At 39.9% G+C, this 19306-nt stretch overlaps 1 protein-coding gene across 4 annotated transcripts in view; it reads left to right on the top strand.

Annotated features, from left to right (window-relative positions):
* The window catches only part of ST7 (suppression of tumorigenicity 7), a 144499-nt gene that overhangs the window by 94398 nt on the left and 30795 nt on the right, over positions 1-19306 (top strand). For all 4 annotated transcript variants that reach the window (XR_007159079.2, XM_048051007.2, XM_048051009.2 and 1 more), the window contains exons 8-9: positions 1997-2094; positions 13221-13335. Coding sequence is in view for 3 of the 4 variants with exons in the window: in XM_048051007.2 (XP_047906964.1) it covers positions 1997-2094; positions 13221-13335 (213 nt within the window). In the remaining variant the exon portion in view is untranslated. The remainder of the gene's footprint in view (positions 1-1996; positions 2095-13220; positions 13336-19306) is intronic.

Genomic DNA, 19306 nt, shown 5'->3' with positions numbered 1-19306 from the left:
TTCAGTATTACAGCAGAGTAAGCAACCAGCTGAATCACAGAATTAAGTACGCTGCCACAGAGCAGGAGGGGCTGAAAAGTGACGGCCAGCTCTGACCATTGCTTGGTAGAGGGGCTAGACTGTCCCACTCCTCTCTACTCTCTTCTTCAGCCGATAACCTCAGTGAGCACCTACGGAAGTTAGAGAAGTTCCAGTCTCAAACGGTGCCTTACACACAAGGGCTTTGTGTAGGATTCCTTACATTATATGCTGGACTTCCATGGCTAAAAAGGTGGGCAGCTCAGATTTCTTTAGGAAAACAAGAACCATGGATAAATATGTCTGTAAGGAGACCACAGTTCCTCTCCTCGTGTTGCAGTTACTACATGGTTCTGAAATGTCTGTTGTGCCATCTCTAGTCCTTCAGGTTGACCTTGGGATGAAAAATGGGCATTTCATCTTTAAGGAGTGAAAATCATTACAATTTTTGAACAACAGCATATTGTCCTATATCTCTGTATACTCACGTGTTCTATCTTTCATACAGTATCTTACGTTAGACAATGAGTTTTAAGAGTAGATGCAGACTTTGGGTACCCAATGTAATCTCTTTCAAAAGATGCTGGTTTATAGAAGGTGCAGGCAATCTTCTTTTTAAGGTTGTTCATGTTAGTCACCCCAAATCATTAGTCACCTCTGAAAACTTTGGCCTGAAGGGTTGTCTTGATTTCACAAGTAAATATGTTTTGACCATTCCTTCTGAAATGTCTGGAAGGGAGCGTGGCCTGAAATTTATAACTCTTAGTTGCACTATATAAACATATTGAAACAGATGTAACTAATAAATTGTTTATTAAATATATAGAAAACAATACAGAGATAAGGAATTACATAATATAAAATATAGCTAATGAAATTCCGTCCCTCCCTTCTTTATTTTCTCTTCTAAAGTCAGACCGTTCTGCCTGCTGCTTAATCTATCTGAAAATTGTAATCACAGCTTTAAAACAATTTGTAGGCACTTGGAATGTGTTCAGCACACATCTTGTTCTTATTATGAAAGACTTCAAAATGTTAGGAACAAACGAATCTTTATAGACTGCATAGTGTACGTGAAGATAATTTGTAGCAGGTGTCCTATATTTTCTTGATATGGTAATTTTGTAGATGATTACCTGTCTGCACGTTTCCTGTTGGTCCAGAAGCATGTTAAAAGTTCACATTGAAATTATAGGGAGAGGATGAGAAACCAAGGATCACCAAAAGAGTAAGGATTCTCCAAGAGACTAATTACTGTAACTGGTTAGTTTCTGTCTTCTTTGTTGTCAGGGTACCTTCCAGCATATAGGATTGTCATATCTGAAAGATGCTAATTTGCAATCCATAATTAGCTGCATGAGGAATTTAAAGATGGTGACAGGATAACAAGTAAAGGCTCCGCAAAAGGGAGGGTCAGGGTATACTTATAACCAATAGGTAAAAAGACTGTTAGAGTGAAACTGAGGATCTGATTTGCTGCGTCTCCTATTAACGTGTACAATTAACTTACCAAAAAAGCCAGGTAAGACACATGTAGTTTCATGGATGCTGTTGTCTGAACCGAATATGTGAGTTGGTAAGTAATTTCATGCTGTCTGTATAACCACGGAGTTCTTGTATCAGTGTTAACCTCATAGGGGTTCCCCTCCCCTGACCAATTACTTGATGGTCTGTCTAATATCCTACAGTGCTCTCTGTACCTTCAGATCCACTTATATTTCATAGGTGCACAGCTAACATGTGGATCCTTATTTAAACCACCATATATCCAGAGTAATTTCACTGATTTTAGTGGCCACGTCACATTTAAATCAGCTGAATTTGGTAACTTCTTATTATACGATAGCAAATAACAAAAAATGTCTAGAAAACGGTTTCCTTTTGTGTTAGAATATTAAATGAACTCATTTTTAAAAATCTTAAATCTAAATTATGTCATTATTAATTGTGTCAATTATGTCTCTTTACTTTTATGCAGGAAGGGACACCAATGTGTTAGTTTATATTAAGAGGAGGCTGGCAATGTGTGCAAGAAAGCTGGGAAGGACCAGAGAAGCAGTGAAAATGATGAGAGATGTGAGTTTGGATTTTTTTGTTTGTTTTGCTTTGATATGTAGGTAATAGTAGCATAGAGATGATATGCATTTGCCTACAAGTTAGCATCCACTCCTGCAGCATGCAGTACTGCTGAAGATCATTTAGTATGTGTAATGTACATAAAGACAACGTTAACAGATCACTTATAAGATTGCAAAAGCAACACTACGAAATCACGATGCCAGAGAGATGGTTGCCCATACAGACTGAATTTCATGTCCTGGTATGTGTGCATTAGAGTGCAGTCTTTAATTATTTGATCATAAAGTTACATAACTTTTTTTTTTCCTGAGTTCTCCCTCTTCCACTAGGACATGTAATGAATGCAGCTAACTTAATAAATACGTCTTAAGTATTCTGTTTTCTCTTACAAAGCTGCAGTTTGGCTCTGTCATTGTTTGTCACGCTACACAGACCTGAGGACAGCGTTATTTATTCATGCAAAGCCTATTACTGAGATGTCAAGAACAAGTAATTAATCTGTAACAAACTGATTTCCCCCTGAGAGGGAGGATGACTTATCCCAAATGTGTAGGCTACTAATTTGAAACCTCAAACAGTAGCAATGTGGGGGGTGGCAGGAAGGGCAGCAAACTCCATAAGGCACTGTACATGGTTCAAGTGTGTAAAAGGCTCAGCGTTAGAGTTAGCTGGGAGTGCTCAGCATTTCTTCAGGTGGGACGTCCTGCATGCAGATTAGGAACACCTCTTTGAGGAGGTGACTTGCCTCACCCAAGGCAGCAAGTCTGATTCAGTAATGTTTTTTGAAACCGTTGAGCAGAGTTCATCATGATGCTAGTCCTCATCCTAAATAATCTGCCAGATGGCAAGTGGGAAGCAACTTTCACTTCATGTCTCTTGCTGAGGTTTTTCGGACACACAGCTGTCACTCCCCCAGAGTCACCAGGCTCCCAGTTAGAGGTGTTGAAAAAGAACTTGTCGAAACCCAGCCATAGTACGGCTAGAAAGAGGAACGTGGAGGAAAGACCTGGGTTTGCAGCCTTGCGGTCAAGGCAGTCAGCTGGGAGAAAATGTTGTTTTCAGTCCAGTCAGCTCCACGATTATTTATGAATTTTGTTACACAGGCACACTGGAATCAATACTGTATGAAACGTAGGTGGAAAAGCATTGGAATTCTAAGTTCTGGCACTAATATATAAGAAAGATAAGATCTTGAATTTCACATTCAAATGTCACACGTCGTAATTATGGCAACTTCTGGAGCTTACTAGGGGCTGCTGAATGTGTTTGGTGATTTGTAGATAGGGCTATGTCAAATGGATATTCTGTGAACCCTTCTGCAGCTGATGTCAATATATATGGCTAACAGTGTGCAGAGTCCTGGATTCAGGGACTCAGGTGGTCCATCCAGTCCTAGGTTTCTTATGGAAAGTGAGACCCAAAATATTTTTGTTATAAGAAATGAGTTATTCTGTCACTAGAGAGAAAATTGTGTGGTTTTGAAGTTAAGTATAACGTGGCAAGTGACAATGACAGGGAGACCCAAAGTCATCATTTGTTAGGCACTGGAAGGACTGAAAAAAACTTTCCTCCATAGGAACATAAAATGAATCATTCTGTGAATCTAACATCATGCTGAAACAAAAGGACTGGATGCAAGACAAAGGAGGTAGAAAGACAGAATGTCAGCTTCTAGAGCTTCAACTCAGATCAATGCATCCTCTATTTTTCCACATAAAGACACTTAGCCAAATCCTCAGAACTGAATTTAAATGCCTCTAGAGACCTTTGTTGTGACTGAGCAGAGCTGAGAATTAGCAGGTCCCTAGGTGAAATATAAAAGCAACAGTACCTCGAGGTCACATCTCCAGTCCATTAAAAGCAAGAGGAGGGTCACATCAGCTTTGCAGACGCTTCTCCTAGACTGACGTGGAGCCATTTATTTCTGATGAATGCATAGCCACCATTTTTTCGTGGATTACATAAATTATACATTTATGAAGAAGTTTGAACATGAATGTGTCATTGATGGTTTCTGTGTGATTGATGAGGGAGGAGATGGATGTATTCACCCTAAGAAGAATATGAAGAATAAGTTGGCTGGGGACTGCTGAATCTAGCATCAGGGGACAGAGGGTGGAGGCCTTGTTTGTGTTTGAGAGATTGAAAACAGATTTCTCAAGACATGGAACATGATGGAAATGAAGTGTTAAGAGGTTCATGACACCATCTGGGAAATATGATTGGGATGTAGTGAGTCTTTGCCACTTTGAAAAAATAAAATATTTGCGAGCGTTTAATTCATTGCATATATAAGGCCATCTTGAGGACATTACTGGTGGATTACATTGTCTTATTTTAATTTTATGTAAGAAAAGAGGGAGATCCTGCTTAAAACACCTTAATGGAAAGAAAATGAGTTGGCGGTGGCTTTAATAAGATTTGGGGTTATTGGTTATATATGCTGCTGTTAGGAAAATCCTATTCTTTGGTATTTTGTTGAAGATACTTAAAAACAGCAATTTGTTAGGAATTTTTCGCTTCTGTAATCAATTTTGAGAAAGTACTCTGGTCTTGGCTTTGCTGCTTTGATATCATTCACTTAGTTGAGTTGAATTGATCAGAATTACTAACCTGTAATTGCCATGGAAATGTGTAACTGAGGCACATGTAGGTGGTGTAGGTGTTCTGCCTTTGTTTGTGTTTGTGATGATAACTATTTACTATGTTTCACTATAGAAACCAGCAGCTGTCACTTTTGGTATGTACTGAGTTAACTCGTGATCTCATTTTGATCAGCGTGCGGTTGGAGTAACTCCAGCCTAGTCACCAGAGTTACTCCGGTTTTATTCCTACTTACACAGAGCGTGATACGGCGTGCGAGGGAACCAGATCTCTCTTCCTGTCCCGGAGGAAAAAGTCTACGGTGCTGGTTGTTTTATTTCTTAGGCTGATTATGTTAGGAAGAATTAAACCGGCGTGTTCCAAATGATGTTGGAAAACTTGGGGTGTGCAGGGGTGAGAGGCCGTGGTGGTGGCTGTCAGAAATCTTCAGTATCCCTTCACGTTAAATCTTTATTGGGGATAATGTTGAAAGACAAAACCAGGTGCCGAGGAGCGAGGATAGCTTTTTGTACCAGCTGCTGTCTGTCTGCTCGTTCCCTCACCTTTACAGTGGAAGACAATAAGTGTGCTGGGTTTGTGTTTTCCATCGACTGAAAGCAGAGGGGATGTGGAGGGTACGCAGAGGCTCTCCTTTCTGTACTGTGAGGGTGGCTGGAGCAGTGGTTGTCTGCGCTGCTGAATTTCCCTTGGTCACTGGAGTATCCAGGCGTACTGTGCAAGAAAGTGAATTATCGAATTAATTCTAGCTTCTTAGGATGGTTCTGGGGAAGATCTGGGCTGTGGAATGAGCAGGCTTTCGTTGAAGGGTGATGTGTGCTTATGAAAGAGAAGGGAGTCAGGCAGAAAGTGTGCTAGGGGATGAAGTGAACACCTCTCGATCACTTTCAGAGAGATAAAACAAACTTGCTCTCTAGGGCATTTTTATCTCCTACACTGTGGCCCTGCACTTCTGCGATAACTGCTTTCTGGTCTTAGCAAGTATAGTTCATGCCTGCTCATCGAGAGCAGCCCTGCAGAGAAGGACTTGGGGGTTTTGGTGGACAAAAAGCTGGACAAGAGCCAGCAGTGCGTGCTAGCAGGCCAACTGCAGCCTGGGCTGCATCAGCAGAGGAGTGGCCAGCAGGTGGAGGGAGGGGATTGTGCCCCTCTGCTCTGCCCTCGCGAGGCCCCACCTGGAGCACTGCGTCCAGGTGTGGTGTGACCTTATTGCAGCTTTTCAGTCCCTAAAGGGGGCTTATAAAAAAGTTGGAGAGCAACTTTTTGCTTGGGCAGACAGTGAAAGGACGATGGGAGAATGGTTTTAAACTAAAAGAGGGGAGGTTTAGATTAGAGGTTAGGAGGGAAATTTTCACTCAGAGGGTGGAAAGGCACTGGCACAGGTTGCCCAGAGAAGCTGTGGATGCCCCATCCCTGGAGGTGGTCGAGGCCAGGTAGGATGGGGCCCTGGGTTACCTGATCTAGTGGGTGGCATCCCTGCCCATGGCAGGGGGGTTGGAGCTAAGTGATTTTTCAGGTCCCTTCCAACCCAAGCCGTTCTGTGATGATTTCTGTATGTTTCTGAGAAACAGGGGAATTGCAACTTGCCGCATGCTTTGCAGCTTTGTTTAGAAACAAGATTTAGGGAGAGGCTCTCTAGGGAGGGACTCTCCAGGTCTTTCCTCAGTGCTGGAGAAGGTTAGAAACCAGAACTTTTTTTGAAGGGTCAGAAATGCACATTTTCTTTCTGGGATCAGTCACGTCTGCTGCTATGAACTCTTTGGTTCATTTTTAAAGGACCTAGAAGTTTACTTTTATGGACCTAGCTCTGAGAATCTTGCTGAGGATATTTCAAGCTGGATGTGTTTGTGCTCATCTCGGTGCCCAAGTGCAGTATCTAAAATGTGTATTTTCTGCCACAGAAGATACCAAGGAGCTGTCAGTGTCTAAGCAGCTTGCACTGCTAGAGAGCTGCTCGAATATCAATGTGCTGCTTGATAAGTTGTTTAAACACTTAGGCTGCCCTGAACTTTTCAAGTGGTTTAAAAGGTTATGCCATTTGGAGGCATCAAAATGGTACTCAACCATACTGAATCTATTTTAATGATAAGGGTTGGTTGGGCTTTTATCTTTTTATGACCAGCAGCACTAGTGATTTTTGCTGGTGTGCCCGTTCTTTAAATCTAGCATACTTCCTTGGCAACCTCTTTTACTGGACTTTGAATGCTATTTTTTATTCAATATTATCTTGAATTTTCTATTTCTGTGTGCGTTGCTGAGTGCTCTTGGGTAAGGGGAATACATAACCAGAACGATTTTCTGTACTTCGGATCATCAAGCTGTGTGAAAGGAAAGAGTCCTGACTGCTAATAGAGATGTTCTGATCCCTAGCAACTTAACAATGCAACTTCTGCAGCTGTTTGCACCCACAGCTACTGTCTGTCCCTTCCAAATACTTCTGTGCTTTAGGCAAGGATTAGTGAGTCAGTCTTTGGCGTGCATTATACGGGTCAAGTGAAGCAGGGTTCTTTTGCCTGGAGTGGAATGCTAGCTTTACGAAAATCTGCAGCACCTATTCAAAGTGCCATTTATTACAATTTGAAGCAAAATTTCTTCTGAGTTCAAGAAGACCAAGAGCTACCTCATGAATTTCAGAGAAGCGCTGCTCATGTGAGCAGCAACGTTTGCCAGTCTCCACCACAGGGAAGGATCTTTAGTTAATTCCTGTTCTGACACACAAATGCTGCAATAACAGCAAGTGATAAATGTTGACTTTTAACAATGAAAACACTTCCATATGCCTCTATATTCAAATATGTTTTCTTCTGTAACAGCTGTGCGTAGTATGGATAAACTGGGGGGAGGGAAGATGAGGACATCCTTCATTTGAATGGGATCTTAAACAAAATGGAGGCTCCTGTGATTGCCCTAATCCTCTTTGTCCTTTTACTTCACCTGCGAATCAGACCCCTCACTTTCTGTCATGCCTGTGATCCTGTGCAAAACCCTCAAAACTAGAAATTCAGTGTGTATAACCTGAAACTGATGATAATGTTTCTCATGTAAACTGTGCTTAAAATTGTAATAGCCAGGTGACTACAATGAAAGATTGCCTTTTAGGCGTATGTTGAAAACAGGCATTTTTCTAGCAGAACATGTGGGCCTCCTCAGAAGATTTGTCCAACATACTTAATGACATTTACACCCAGATGGAACAAAATGGCTGTGCTGAGCACGTGTCCCGTAGAGCAGTATACTTGCTTCCTGTACTAAAGCTATGCTACACTGTCAGGTTTTGTTCTCCTTACAATTTGCTGAAATACATATTCAGCCTGCTGAGCATATACCATGTATTATCAAATTCTATGCAGCACAGACAATTGCATCTGATTTTTCATCATACTGAGTGTATATACCCAAGGGTTTCCAGCACTCTGATTCCGTTAAGACAGAAGATAGAATGTAGTCATGTGGTCTTAGAGGGACGCTGGTAACTTGGGCTCCTTTTTGTCAAACCTCTTGTATCAATCCTTGTTCAGAGGCTTTGTATGTCTTTTAATTGTGTTCATCTACCTCTTTGGAAACCCCTAGCACATTTTTGAGTTACTAGATCATTTCCTTCTTTTAATTTCATTTAAAAGTCTAAAACTATGGCAAGGTTTCTGCAAAGTACTTCATGATAATGTAAATAAAGGATTTTCTCCTGAAGAGGGCTATGAGTAATGACTTTATTTTCATGCTTTATAAAGTTGCTGATCTTTGATATATCAAATTATATAATTTCTCTTACCACTTTCATGTGATGCAATTATTTAGTAGTAAATGTACATCTGGAACAACTTGTGTTCTTCTGGTTTCATGCCACATCTTCCTTCAAGATACTTTTTACTCCTGGAATGTGCATTTTTACAACACAGTCCAAATAACAGCATTTTCATAATTATATTCCTTAAAGAACTCAAGTCTTACTCCGAAAGCGTTCATCCTCCAGTTAAGAGAGAACATATAGGCTGCATGTTCTAGCATATTTCCTTAGAGTTTGCATAGTCAGTAAGATATTTCTTCCTTTACTGTCTAATTGCTAATCCTACCTTGAATAAAAGACACATTATCTGTAAATATTTTGGAACGCTAGAGCTAAACTTGCATTTGCCAAATTAAAAATGGAATGTCAGCTAAATTCTATACCTGTCCCAGCCCACAGTGTAAAGTGGAGCCTATCTGTGTGCTAGCCTGTGTTTGCTGACAACATTTCTTCTCTCCTTGCCAGGTGAGCTGGCCAGGGGTTTGTGATTTCTGCTCTCAGGCTTGGCAAATCAGCTCCATTGTATTCAGTTAGCTGACAGATAGCTTCTTTACAGCTAGTAATCTAGCTTTAATCTAGCTTCAATATTAGGGAGTTTACAACAATACTCTTTACTAGATCATTTTTAGCCTGGTTTTCTGGGAAAATAAAGCTCACGAAATCAAGTCTCAACTGTTTGTCTGTCAGTACAAGGAACGTTTGATCCATTATTCAGATTCAACAAAATTTGTCAAAGGAAGGGAAACATTGAAGACATTTCTGCAGCTTTCATGGGAAAAGTAGCTGAATACGGGGAAAAAAAAATCATATTAGTCAGCTGACCAGATAAAAACTTAACCAGAAGTTTATTCTATTAGACATCAGAGAGCCAACGTGGAATGACATGTTTCAAATGCCTCAAGCCCAAGGCAAACTTCAGACAGAGTTTAAGACATCTGAAAATCTAGCTGTATACCATGAAGCCCTAAGAAATGAGGTCTTCTATATTTCTGCTCAAAAATGGCTTGATGTTTTGCCTTTTTACTTTGTTCAGTTAACAGTGCTTACAGATTACAAGTTATGTACCAGAAAGAAGCTTATGCAAAGTGCTGGTGAACTTAACAGTGCTATCCATAGTGCACGCTTGATCTTTGCTGATGGCTGACAGTTGCACCTAGAAGATGGCAGCTTCAGTCATTTCTCTTCTAGGAGGCAGATTTTACCATTTCAGATAGCCACAGTGGGAACAGATAGACTCGAAGTTAAGGTTGTAAATTTCCCCTGAATTTCTCATTTGTTGTTATTTCTTCTTTGTAAGCTGAACTCACCTCTCAAATCTATGAATGCATTCAGTTGAATACATTGATTTTAAAGTGTTTGTAGAGAATATATGAATATAAGCAGCAGTGAATGGTTGTGCATTGCCCATAAAATATGTGGCCGTTTGTATAGCCACAATGCAAATGAAGAATAAATGTGTCAACACCAGGCGATGTATAAGATCGTTCATTTATCCACCTCTATATTCACTTGAGCCCCATGGTCTAGTCGTAGTCATAAACTGTAACTCAAAGCTGTCTCCTACACAAATAATGTATCATTGCTAATTGATGCATGAGGTTAATGTCATCACGGGGAGGAAAACAGATATAGCAGCTAGAACTACATTCCTTGAAAATGTTTCAAAAATCAGATCTAAATGACAAAATGCTGATGATGGAAATTTTCTCAGGAAAGGGAGTCCTCTTCGTTTAACTGTTCTTTGGGAGATATAACTTGTTCCTCATCCAATAAATCAGACGGGGATTTCCTTGTACCATAAAGCATTTTTTGTGATCATCACTCTTTCATATCCATCAAAAATTCATTGAAACTACACCCTGCAATATGGATTGGGGTGAGTCTGGAAATATGGCCCTCCCAGGACTAGTGATAAGATACCTGATTGTGTCAGACTTATTTCCAGACTTCTTCTGCAAACTTGTACTCCCAAAATATTATTTATCTTTAAATTAATCAATTAAAAATTATTAATTATCTGCAAAAGCTGCCATTCCTGTGTATCTTCAGTACAGCTAATGAATCTTTCAACAGAAGCAGTTCCACTTTCTGTGTATGTATGTGTTCCTCCCCAAATGTGCAGAGCAGTTGGAACAGAATATGGGCCGATGCAGCCACTAGAAATTATTTTGACAAGTTCAAAGTAAAATCCTTGTGAGCATGTGTTTGGTATGATGTATTTGATATCTGTTTAAATGTCTTGTGTTGTAAGGTAATACATTCATGGCCATGTTATGTTGGTTTTGATATGGTATGAAAGCAAGCTTAGCTCAGAGGAGTACAGCTCTGTATACTGGGTGAGAGTCCAATAATTAGAATTTTACAATGCAATTTTTAGTCCTAAGCAGTATTTAGGTAAGAAGGTACAGTTGCTTTGGTGAGAAACCTCAAGTGCTGAATTTGATGGCTGTCTCTTGAGGTCTTAAGGAATGGAGAAAGATGACAGTAGAGCTTTGGTCTTGTCTCTAAGTGCAGTGTGGTTGGCACTAAAATTTGTCTGTTACAGTAAAGATGTAAAGAGAATGAAAATTGATCATTGGACAATTTGGCCAACGTTAGTCTCTAACATCACAGAAAATTCATAGTTAGGTGCAAAGGGAGCCATGTGTCTCCTTAAACCGGAGGCCAGAGAAGAGCCCAGTGCTGTAAGGGCCTGGGGAACTGGAGGGTGCGTTCTCCTTCCCCTGCTCACGGACAGGGTGCCCATCTTTACCCCTCGGTGTGGGGCATGAGGCAGCCTCCGTCCGGCCTGCTGGGGAGGAGAGGGGAGCTGGCCCTCGGCTCTCCGCTGCTCCTCAGCGTGACGCAGTGTTTGGCCTGCCCTCAACGTCCAGCAGGCCAATGTTGCAACCTCTGTGGCATTTTTTTTTTCTTCCCCGGTGTTTCCCCACACTCTGGGGCCTAAAAGATGACCTGTCGTAATACACTTCCATCTAAGTGGCGTTACTATCTGGGACGCTTCTCAAAAAACACATTTGTACTGTGAAAATTATTCGCAGTAAAAGCTGTATGTTGTCCATCCTGGGATGACAGAAAACTGAGCTCATGTCCTCTCCTCTTATTTATTTATTTTTATTTATAGTAAATGTATTGTCATTTGTGCACAGTCAGTGTTAGAACAGCTGAGTGGCTAGTTAGCGGTGTTTTATTTTTGTAACCACAGTATCAACTGAGTTCACTTTGACTCAGTTGGACTTCTTAACTTTCAACCCTTCCCAGATTAAACCTTCATTAACACGTGTCTGTTTGGAGGCCTAGTAGTCCCGACAGTGACCTTTCTTCTGCTGCTGTCTCAGGCAAGGTTTACCACTCTGACAGAACCTAATTAAAGCTGAAAAAAAATAAAATAAAAAGCAGTGAGTGATGTCAGTGAGAAATAGAACCAGAGTAGGAACTTTTACTGGCCACAGTACATCTGTAACTGGCTGCAGCTCTCTTCCCTTTTCTTCGCTCGTGGAGGGAAGGTTTTCCTGCCAGCCATTATTCATTCCCAATGAAGAGGGATAATCTTTCTTAATCCCTTGAAGGGGGTTGTTTGCAATATGTTCATTCTGAACTTTAAATCACTTTTTACGTAGGGCTAGATTCTGTCATGCTTTTTCCTTCCAAATAGTAGCTTCGACTGTTAAATATGCACCAGTCAGTAAGGACAAGAATGAGAAGAAGTAGATGCCATGCTGGATCCATAACTGATGAATCCAGCTATGTGAATTTTCACCTGCAGTTATTTTTCTTCATGAGCAAAGACTTAAACTTTTTATTTTTATGGTCAAATTTTTTATCTAGATAAGCACCAAGACCTGTGGTCCTTTTTTTGGAAAACCGGAGAAGAAGGAAAGCCTGTAAACTATACAGCTTCTTTTTTTATGTGTGTTCTTCACAGGTTCAGCTCCATCCATTTAAACTGGGAGCTTTATGACCATCCCTATCCCACTAGAATCACAAATTCAGTGAATCAGCTGCTGTCTCAGTGATCATGGTTCTCACCAGAAATTTGTATAATCAGTTATACAAAACACTCCTGTCCTTGCATTTTTGATACTTCAATAATCCTCAAATTGCAACAAAGTCAGTGCTATCCAGAGAGCCAAATTTAGACAGACTTATCCCGTAAGGACAGATTATTTCTTACATTAACGTGTATCAGGCAAAAATTTAATGTACAAGGAAGAATTTCTCTGCACTTTGCACATCTGATAACCTGTTAGAGCCTCTTCCTTAAGGAGGGAAGAAGCTACAGGCATTACCTGTTTCTTATCTTCTAAAATTCCTGGTGAATCTTCACCATTCTTGTTTCCATCCTGTTCTCTGTTTGCGAGATTAAGATTTGGTGGTTCTCATCAGTTTCTCTATATCTTCAAAAGTATGTTTATTAATTGACAGAGTTTTCATATCCAACTTAATATTGTCAAATAGACCAAGGCTGACCTGAAATGATTTTCTTTACATGGCTTCTTAGAGTATTCCTGTTCCTGTACACCTGATTAAAGGATTAAATGCATCCTATGCTACGCATATTTTGTCAAGAAACCCGACCCAGTGTCTGTTTACAGCTCAGAAATTTCTGAGATAAGTGAACTCTGGGAAAGAGTCAGGAATGTGGGGAACTGAAGGGTTTTAACTTGTTGTTGGTGCATTTTGAACATGAAACCATTTTCCATGTTAATAATCTAACCCTTTCATATGTTATTGATTTTAGTTGATGAAGGAGTTTCCTCTGCTCAGCATGTTCAATATCCATGAAAACCTGCTAGAAGCTTTGTTGGAACTGCAAGCATATGCAGATGTTCAGGCAGTCTTAGCAAAGTATGATGGTAAGTCCATATGTATTTATATTTTTTCTATACAGTACTCAGAAAAGCAATGTTTTGGTCAAACTTTAGAAAGTCAAACTTTAAAACTTAGGAAATATTGTAACTAAGGTGACTTGCACTAGCATCATAAATCCCCTTACACAGTCCTTAGTCCAGAGATTACATACTGTGTTGTTTTTTTCTGCAAACCCTGCTTCATTCTCTGTACAGAGTAATGGAATTCACTTATTCATAGCTCTTCAGCACTTTCTTCGCTTTCTGTTGATGTTTAAAGAATGACTGTTTTGGTTCTGTAGACTCTTTCTGTAGACTCATGAATAACTGCATGTTATTCAAACTTTGTCTGAAGAAAGGATTGGAGTATGCATGAACCAAATGGCTGAATTCAGTGAAAAAGCCTAAATTTTCATATTTCTTAACTCTTTCTCTAGCTTTATCTTGTTGCCTTTAAAATGTTCTTAATTACTAGATCTTATAGCTTTTCTAGTGTTACTTAAGCAGAGATTTTAAGGCTTGTAACTTCAAAGTTTTTGAAGTGGTGAATGGAGGTCATTTGAGGTACTGTTTGCATGCATGGCTACCAGTGTGGGCACTGGAACCAGTAAACACAGAGCTTTGGCCACTTTCTCTTGAGTCTTTGAGTAGACTTCGCGTCCTTTCCAGCCTATCCCTTGTTGATCTTCTGTCCCACTTGTCTACTGAACTTCCTTCTACTTCTGTTTTGCACAGTCAATTTCAGCTTTCTTTTGCTCCCAGTTCCTACCAGAGACTCCTGTTTCAGCCAGTACCATTCACTCCCAAATCCATTTTTCTGCCTCACCTAACTAGCTGTCCCACTCTGGTTTTCAGGGCAGTGATGGTCATCATACATCTCCTCACCCACTTTACACCTCCTGTCTTACCACTTACATCTTTTCCAGCTACGCTTTTCTCTGTGGCTTCTGTCTTGTTTTTGTTCAGCTTTGTTCTCTTTGCCTAGGTGCCAAAAAGCAGAAAAGTATAAAAGCCCATGGAGACAGAAGCTTCTCACTATGGCTTCAGGCACCATGGGACTTTAGCACATCCTTGTCTTTAATGTAGTTATCTACTAATAACTGGGAAATAGCAGACCTGTGGCGGAACAGGGAATTAAATCAAGCCTCCCAAATCTCAGATTAAACTCCTGTGCCAACTCTGCTTTTTCATACTGATGCTCTGATCTCTAGGTTTAAACAATACTATGGTGGCACTTTGAAGATGCTAAAACTTGAAGGTGCATTTTTTTTCTCAAAAGCATCTGATATAATCAAAACTGAGGTCAGAAGTATAACAGATGTGGCTTTTCAAAATGAAACTCTTTTTAATTCATCTGTTTGAGCCTATGCATTTTCAACTCATTTTTTGCCATATATAAAGAAAGGTGTGTGTATATGCTAGGTATGCGCAAGGACTCCACAAGCACAGGCTTAACCAGTATGACTCTTACAGCTCATGAGTCTCAGAAGGCTCATCTCAGGGAGTCTCAGCTCATTTTAGAACTCATCAGCTTCATGTGTTGTAAGATTTATTGGATTATAAAACAATGAACTCATTTATACTTTCCTATCTGCAGTTTCTGTTGGTTCCACTCCACTGCCTTTTTTTGACTGAGACCAAACCTGATTTATTGTATTTTGATAACATATGAACAAATTATTTCCTCGAGCAGCCTGCCCCCACCCTGGGCTAAAAAGTTGGATTGCATTGTGCAAAACCTCAGCCTCTGCAAGCAGACACACTGCTTTACTAAAAGCTGTGTGTTAAATAGTGTTTATATTATGTACCTGGCAACAGAGCTGATGTCTATACTCATTATTCATGGAAAAAGGGCCTCATTAGTGGGAAGTCATGCGCTGTTGCTGAGCTACATCATTATGGTTTCAGAGTTCAGTGCCTGTCAATAGAGTGCAGATGACCTAAATACTGTTGAATTCTAAAAGGAGTCTTGGCTCTGATTTGACATGTATCCATGTTATTTACAGCAGAAATAGTTATGGCTGCTGAAGAGACTGTTCTTAATGGAATAAGCTTCTGGTATTCATAACAGATAAAGTTTATCTGCTCCTATATCCTTACTTTTTAAATCGATTGTTTTTCAGTGGAGTAGGTCTGCTTGTTGTGATGCTTAGAGCAAACGATTTATTAACTTCCCTGGGCAGCCAGTTCCTTTGAGTGTTATTCTCTGGTAACCTGGGTACTATGTGAAAACTCAGACCTTTCTGGTAATTGAAAGTCAAATTAAAAAAGGTTGGAGGCCTGTTTATTTAGTTGTAGTGACGCAATGATCCCTCCCCGAAGATCTCCTTGGTTTCTTTTTTTTTTTTTTTTTGTAATAAATGTCACTGTCTTACTTTATAGTGAGACTGTAAACTTCCTGGTTTGCAGGAGGAACACCTTACACAGATTCTCCTTTCACTTACCCCTTGCAAAGAAGGAGAAGGACCATGTTACCATGTAGACAGGCCTGAATTCAGAGCTAACTTGAGAAGAGAATTTAGACCATATGATACATAGAAATAAGGTGTTTGGTGTTTTTTTGTGTTTTTTTTGTGTTTTTTGATTGATTGATTTTTTTTTTCTTATGCAAAAGATCTCATTCTGCCCAATGCTGTTACACTTTTATTTGGTAACTGCTTACTTCAAAGAATCCTACTCTAAGTTAGTGTCAAATCAAAATGCAAACCTTTTTTAAAAAAAGACACAATTAGAAACAATAATCTTTGTCTTGGAACGTGCATGGTGGATGGGTATTGATCATATTCTTATTTGTTAACAGTTAATGTAGAGAAATTAGTTTTCTAAAATGCATCCCATTCAGAGTTACTCTCCGTTCTTCAGTCTCCCTCTGTCCAACTTCTTGTCCTTACAGCATATGAAATATGTAGATTCTACTTACATTGAACTTAGAATCATATCATAGAATGGCTTGGGTTGGAAGGGACCTCAAAGATCATCTAGTTCCAACCCCCCTGCCATAGGCAGGGATGCCACACATTAAATCAGGTTTGCCAGGGCCCCATCCAGCCTGGCCTTGAACACCTCCAGGGATGGGGTATCCACAACCTCTCTGGGCAGCCTGTGCCTGTGCCTCACCACCCTCTGAGTGAAGAATTTCCTCCTAACGTCTAATCTAACTTAAAGGCATTCCTTTCATAGATAGTTGTAGATTGATAAACTAATCACATGGAGTCTTTGGCTATGGTCTCTGGGGCTTTTGTGTATATTTGCCTCAATTCTGTGTCTGTTCATACCATCTGGTCTCTTTTTTTTTTTTCTCCGCATGATTCTATGTTTTGTTTTGTTTTGTTTGTTTCTCCAGCTTGTGCAACACAAAAAGTCTAAACTAATTGTACTGATCTTGCTCTTTCTAATCTTCTATAAGAGAAAAGGTTCCTTCCCCTTTAGATGCATTTAGGATTAAACTCAGTCAAATCAAAGGGGTTGACACAGGTCTGGTCCCTGCGATGTTCATCTCAGCAATGACACGTTTACAACCAGCAGTAACCCTCAAAATATGTCCATATCTGAATAGTTGCAGCACTAGCTGTGCTCGTAGTAAAATTAAACACCCTTCGTTTTTGCTGAAATGTTTTTCCCATCCTACCAGGGGACCAAAGCCCAGGCCTTACTATGCACAGTCAGTGTGTTTGATTTTGGGGTCTTCCACCAGTGAGGAAGAAATGTCAAAACTACAGAAAAGCAGAACTGCTTTGTGTTACAAGCACAAAGTAAGCGTTAGGTCATTGTGTTCATAGTTTTGCTCCCTCCAACATATTTTCTACCATGTCTTGTGGAAAAAGGGCTCAAGCAATGACTGTTCTTGTGGGAGATAATACCACAGGACAGTAGATCTTTTTGACAAAGTGTTTTTCCCCCGATGTTCAGTTCATATTTTCCATTATTGAATTCCATCCCATTACTCTCGCTTTAACCATTTGTATCAGCTTAATTCTCTTTCTTCCACAATGTTTGTATCTTTATAGATGACTGCATCTCTCTTCTGTCATCACTGATCCGGCCAGCACATATTTATGTATTAGACCACTTTCAGTCTTTCCCGTAAGCAGTTCCTCCTTCCACCTGTGCACGAGATGATAATCTAGTCTGCAGGTGCAGAGAACTGGGGGAGTTCTGTGCTGACAAGGCAAGTGTTGGCCTATCCCTTAAACACTGGAGTCAATACACGGGCTGAGGGAGAGAAAATCAGACCAAACCATTGCATGTCCTGTATTCTATCTTTTTTTTAATGTCTTCTTATAAATTTTGCAGTTTGTTGGCATCCTTAAAGGTTGCATGTTTAGAAATACGTGAGTTAATCTGGTACCTTAAATGTAGTCTCTCTTTAGTGCTGTATGCAGAAGAACTAGCAGTTTGACTGAAAAGATCTTCCTGTACAGATTGTGGCCCCAGATCTACAGCTTATTTCAGCAAATATTTTTGATCCTATTAATGTTGGTAAGACTAGTCACCTATCTAAAGTTAAACCTGTAGGAATCTTCACTGCTGACTTGGAAATAACAAGTCCTTTTGGGTCAAAAGGGAGTAGTTTCTGATCAGTCACTTAGATTTCCCATTTATTAATAACTAAAGGAATTGCAAATATGCGCATGTTTTCACATGTAGGGTTTTCTGATGACTTGGATAGGGGATGTTGCACCAGTCTACACGCGGATTCATCATTTCTTGGTTTAGTTGCTATTTTATGAGAATAAGAAATCCCATGATCTATTTAGATGATGTATGGCATACTCTGGATACCACAAATCACAGAATTAGTGATAATATGGTTGCAAATCCCTATCCATAGCATCCTCCATTAATTCATCCTCAAATGCAATCACTTGCAACGCAAATAACCAGTAAGAATTTGCTTTCCCAGCCCTCCCAATAGCTCTCTGGGGCTACTCCAAAGAAAATGACTGTTAATTAAATTTCAACTATTTCGTATTCTGTTTAAAGATACAAGCAATAAAGAAGGGAGAGCCTTTTTAGACTGTCATATCAGTTCTTACTAAGCAAAAATATCCTGACAGTTTTGAGAACAGAATAGCAGTTGCATATTTTTGCACATTGTGGGAACTCCACAAGTAATCATAGGAGGGTGGGAAACAGTATATGTGAAGATATTTTGCCAGATGGCTCAGTGAGCTGGACACACTCATCTATGAAAACCTTCCTGACAGAGGACTTATCTCCTACAATAAGTTTAGACTTGATTCCCTTGCTAAATTCAAGTTATAACCAGACATAATTGTTTTATGCTGTTTTATAAAATATGAAGGTCCAGATGAGGAAATGAAGCCTAAATTATATGAAGGTTTTAAAGTATCGTAGTGATCAGGCTAGGATATAGAAGAACTGAATCCTTACAGCCTAATGTGGGGCAAGCAAAAAGCAGGAGGGAAGCAGCATGGACCTACTGAGGGTGATCACTATCTCCACAGCAACATAAACACGAACATTTGTGTGCATTTCTTCCACTGCCAAGGGACTGTAGGTATTATCCTCAAATAATTGCTGCTTGCTTATTAGGAGCCTAGTAGTGGAAGAGCCCTCCTGGGTAAGTCAGGTTCCCTGCTGATGTATTTACTACAGATTACCCTTTCTGTGAGCTGGGCAAGCTATTAAACAAAACTAGCGATTTTGTTTGCCCCGTTATTCTACCTGGAAATCTGTCTCCAAACTTCATGTCTTAAAACTTTCTTTTAATCCCCAGCCTAAATTTAATGTTGGACTGTTTATTCTTGTGCCAACATTGTCCTTCAATTAAACAGCCCTTCCCCTTTCCTGGTGTTCTCTGTGGGTATGCATAGGAAGTAGTTGTATCATCTCTCAAGCCATATTTCATTTGGATTGTTACAAAACCAATTCACAGTCTTTTTGTTTACTTTTGTTGATCTTGAACATGGGTGATGAGATTTGAACACAACATTCTCTTGAAAAATCCCGTTGC

Source organism: Anser cygnoides, chromosome 1 (assembly GCF_040182565.1).
Source record: "Anser cygnoides isolate HZ-2024a breed goose chromosome 1, Taihu_goose_T2T_genome, whole genome shotgun sequence".
Taxonomy (NCBI): Eukaryota; Metazoa; Chordata; class Aves; order Anseriformes; family Anatidae; genus Anser; species Anser cygnoides.
The sequence above is the reverse complement of the archived record's forward strand: the minus strand, read 5'-3'. Positions and strand labels throughout refer to the sequence as shown.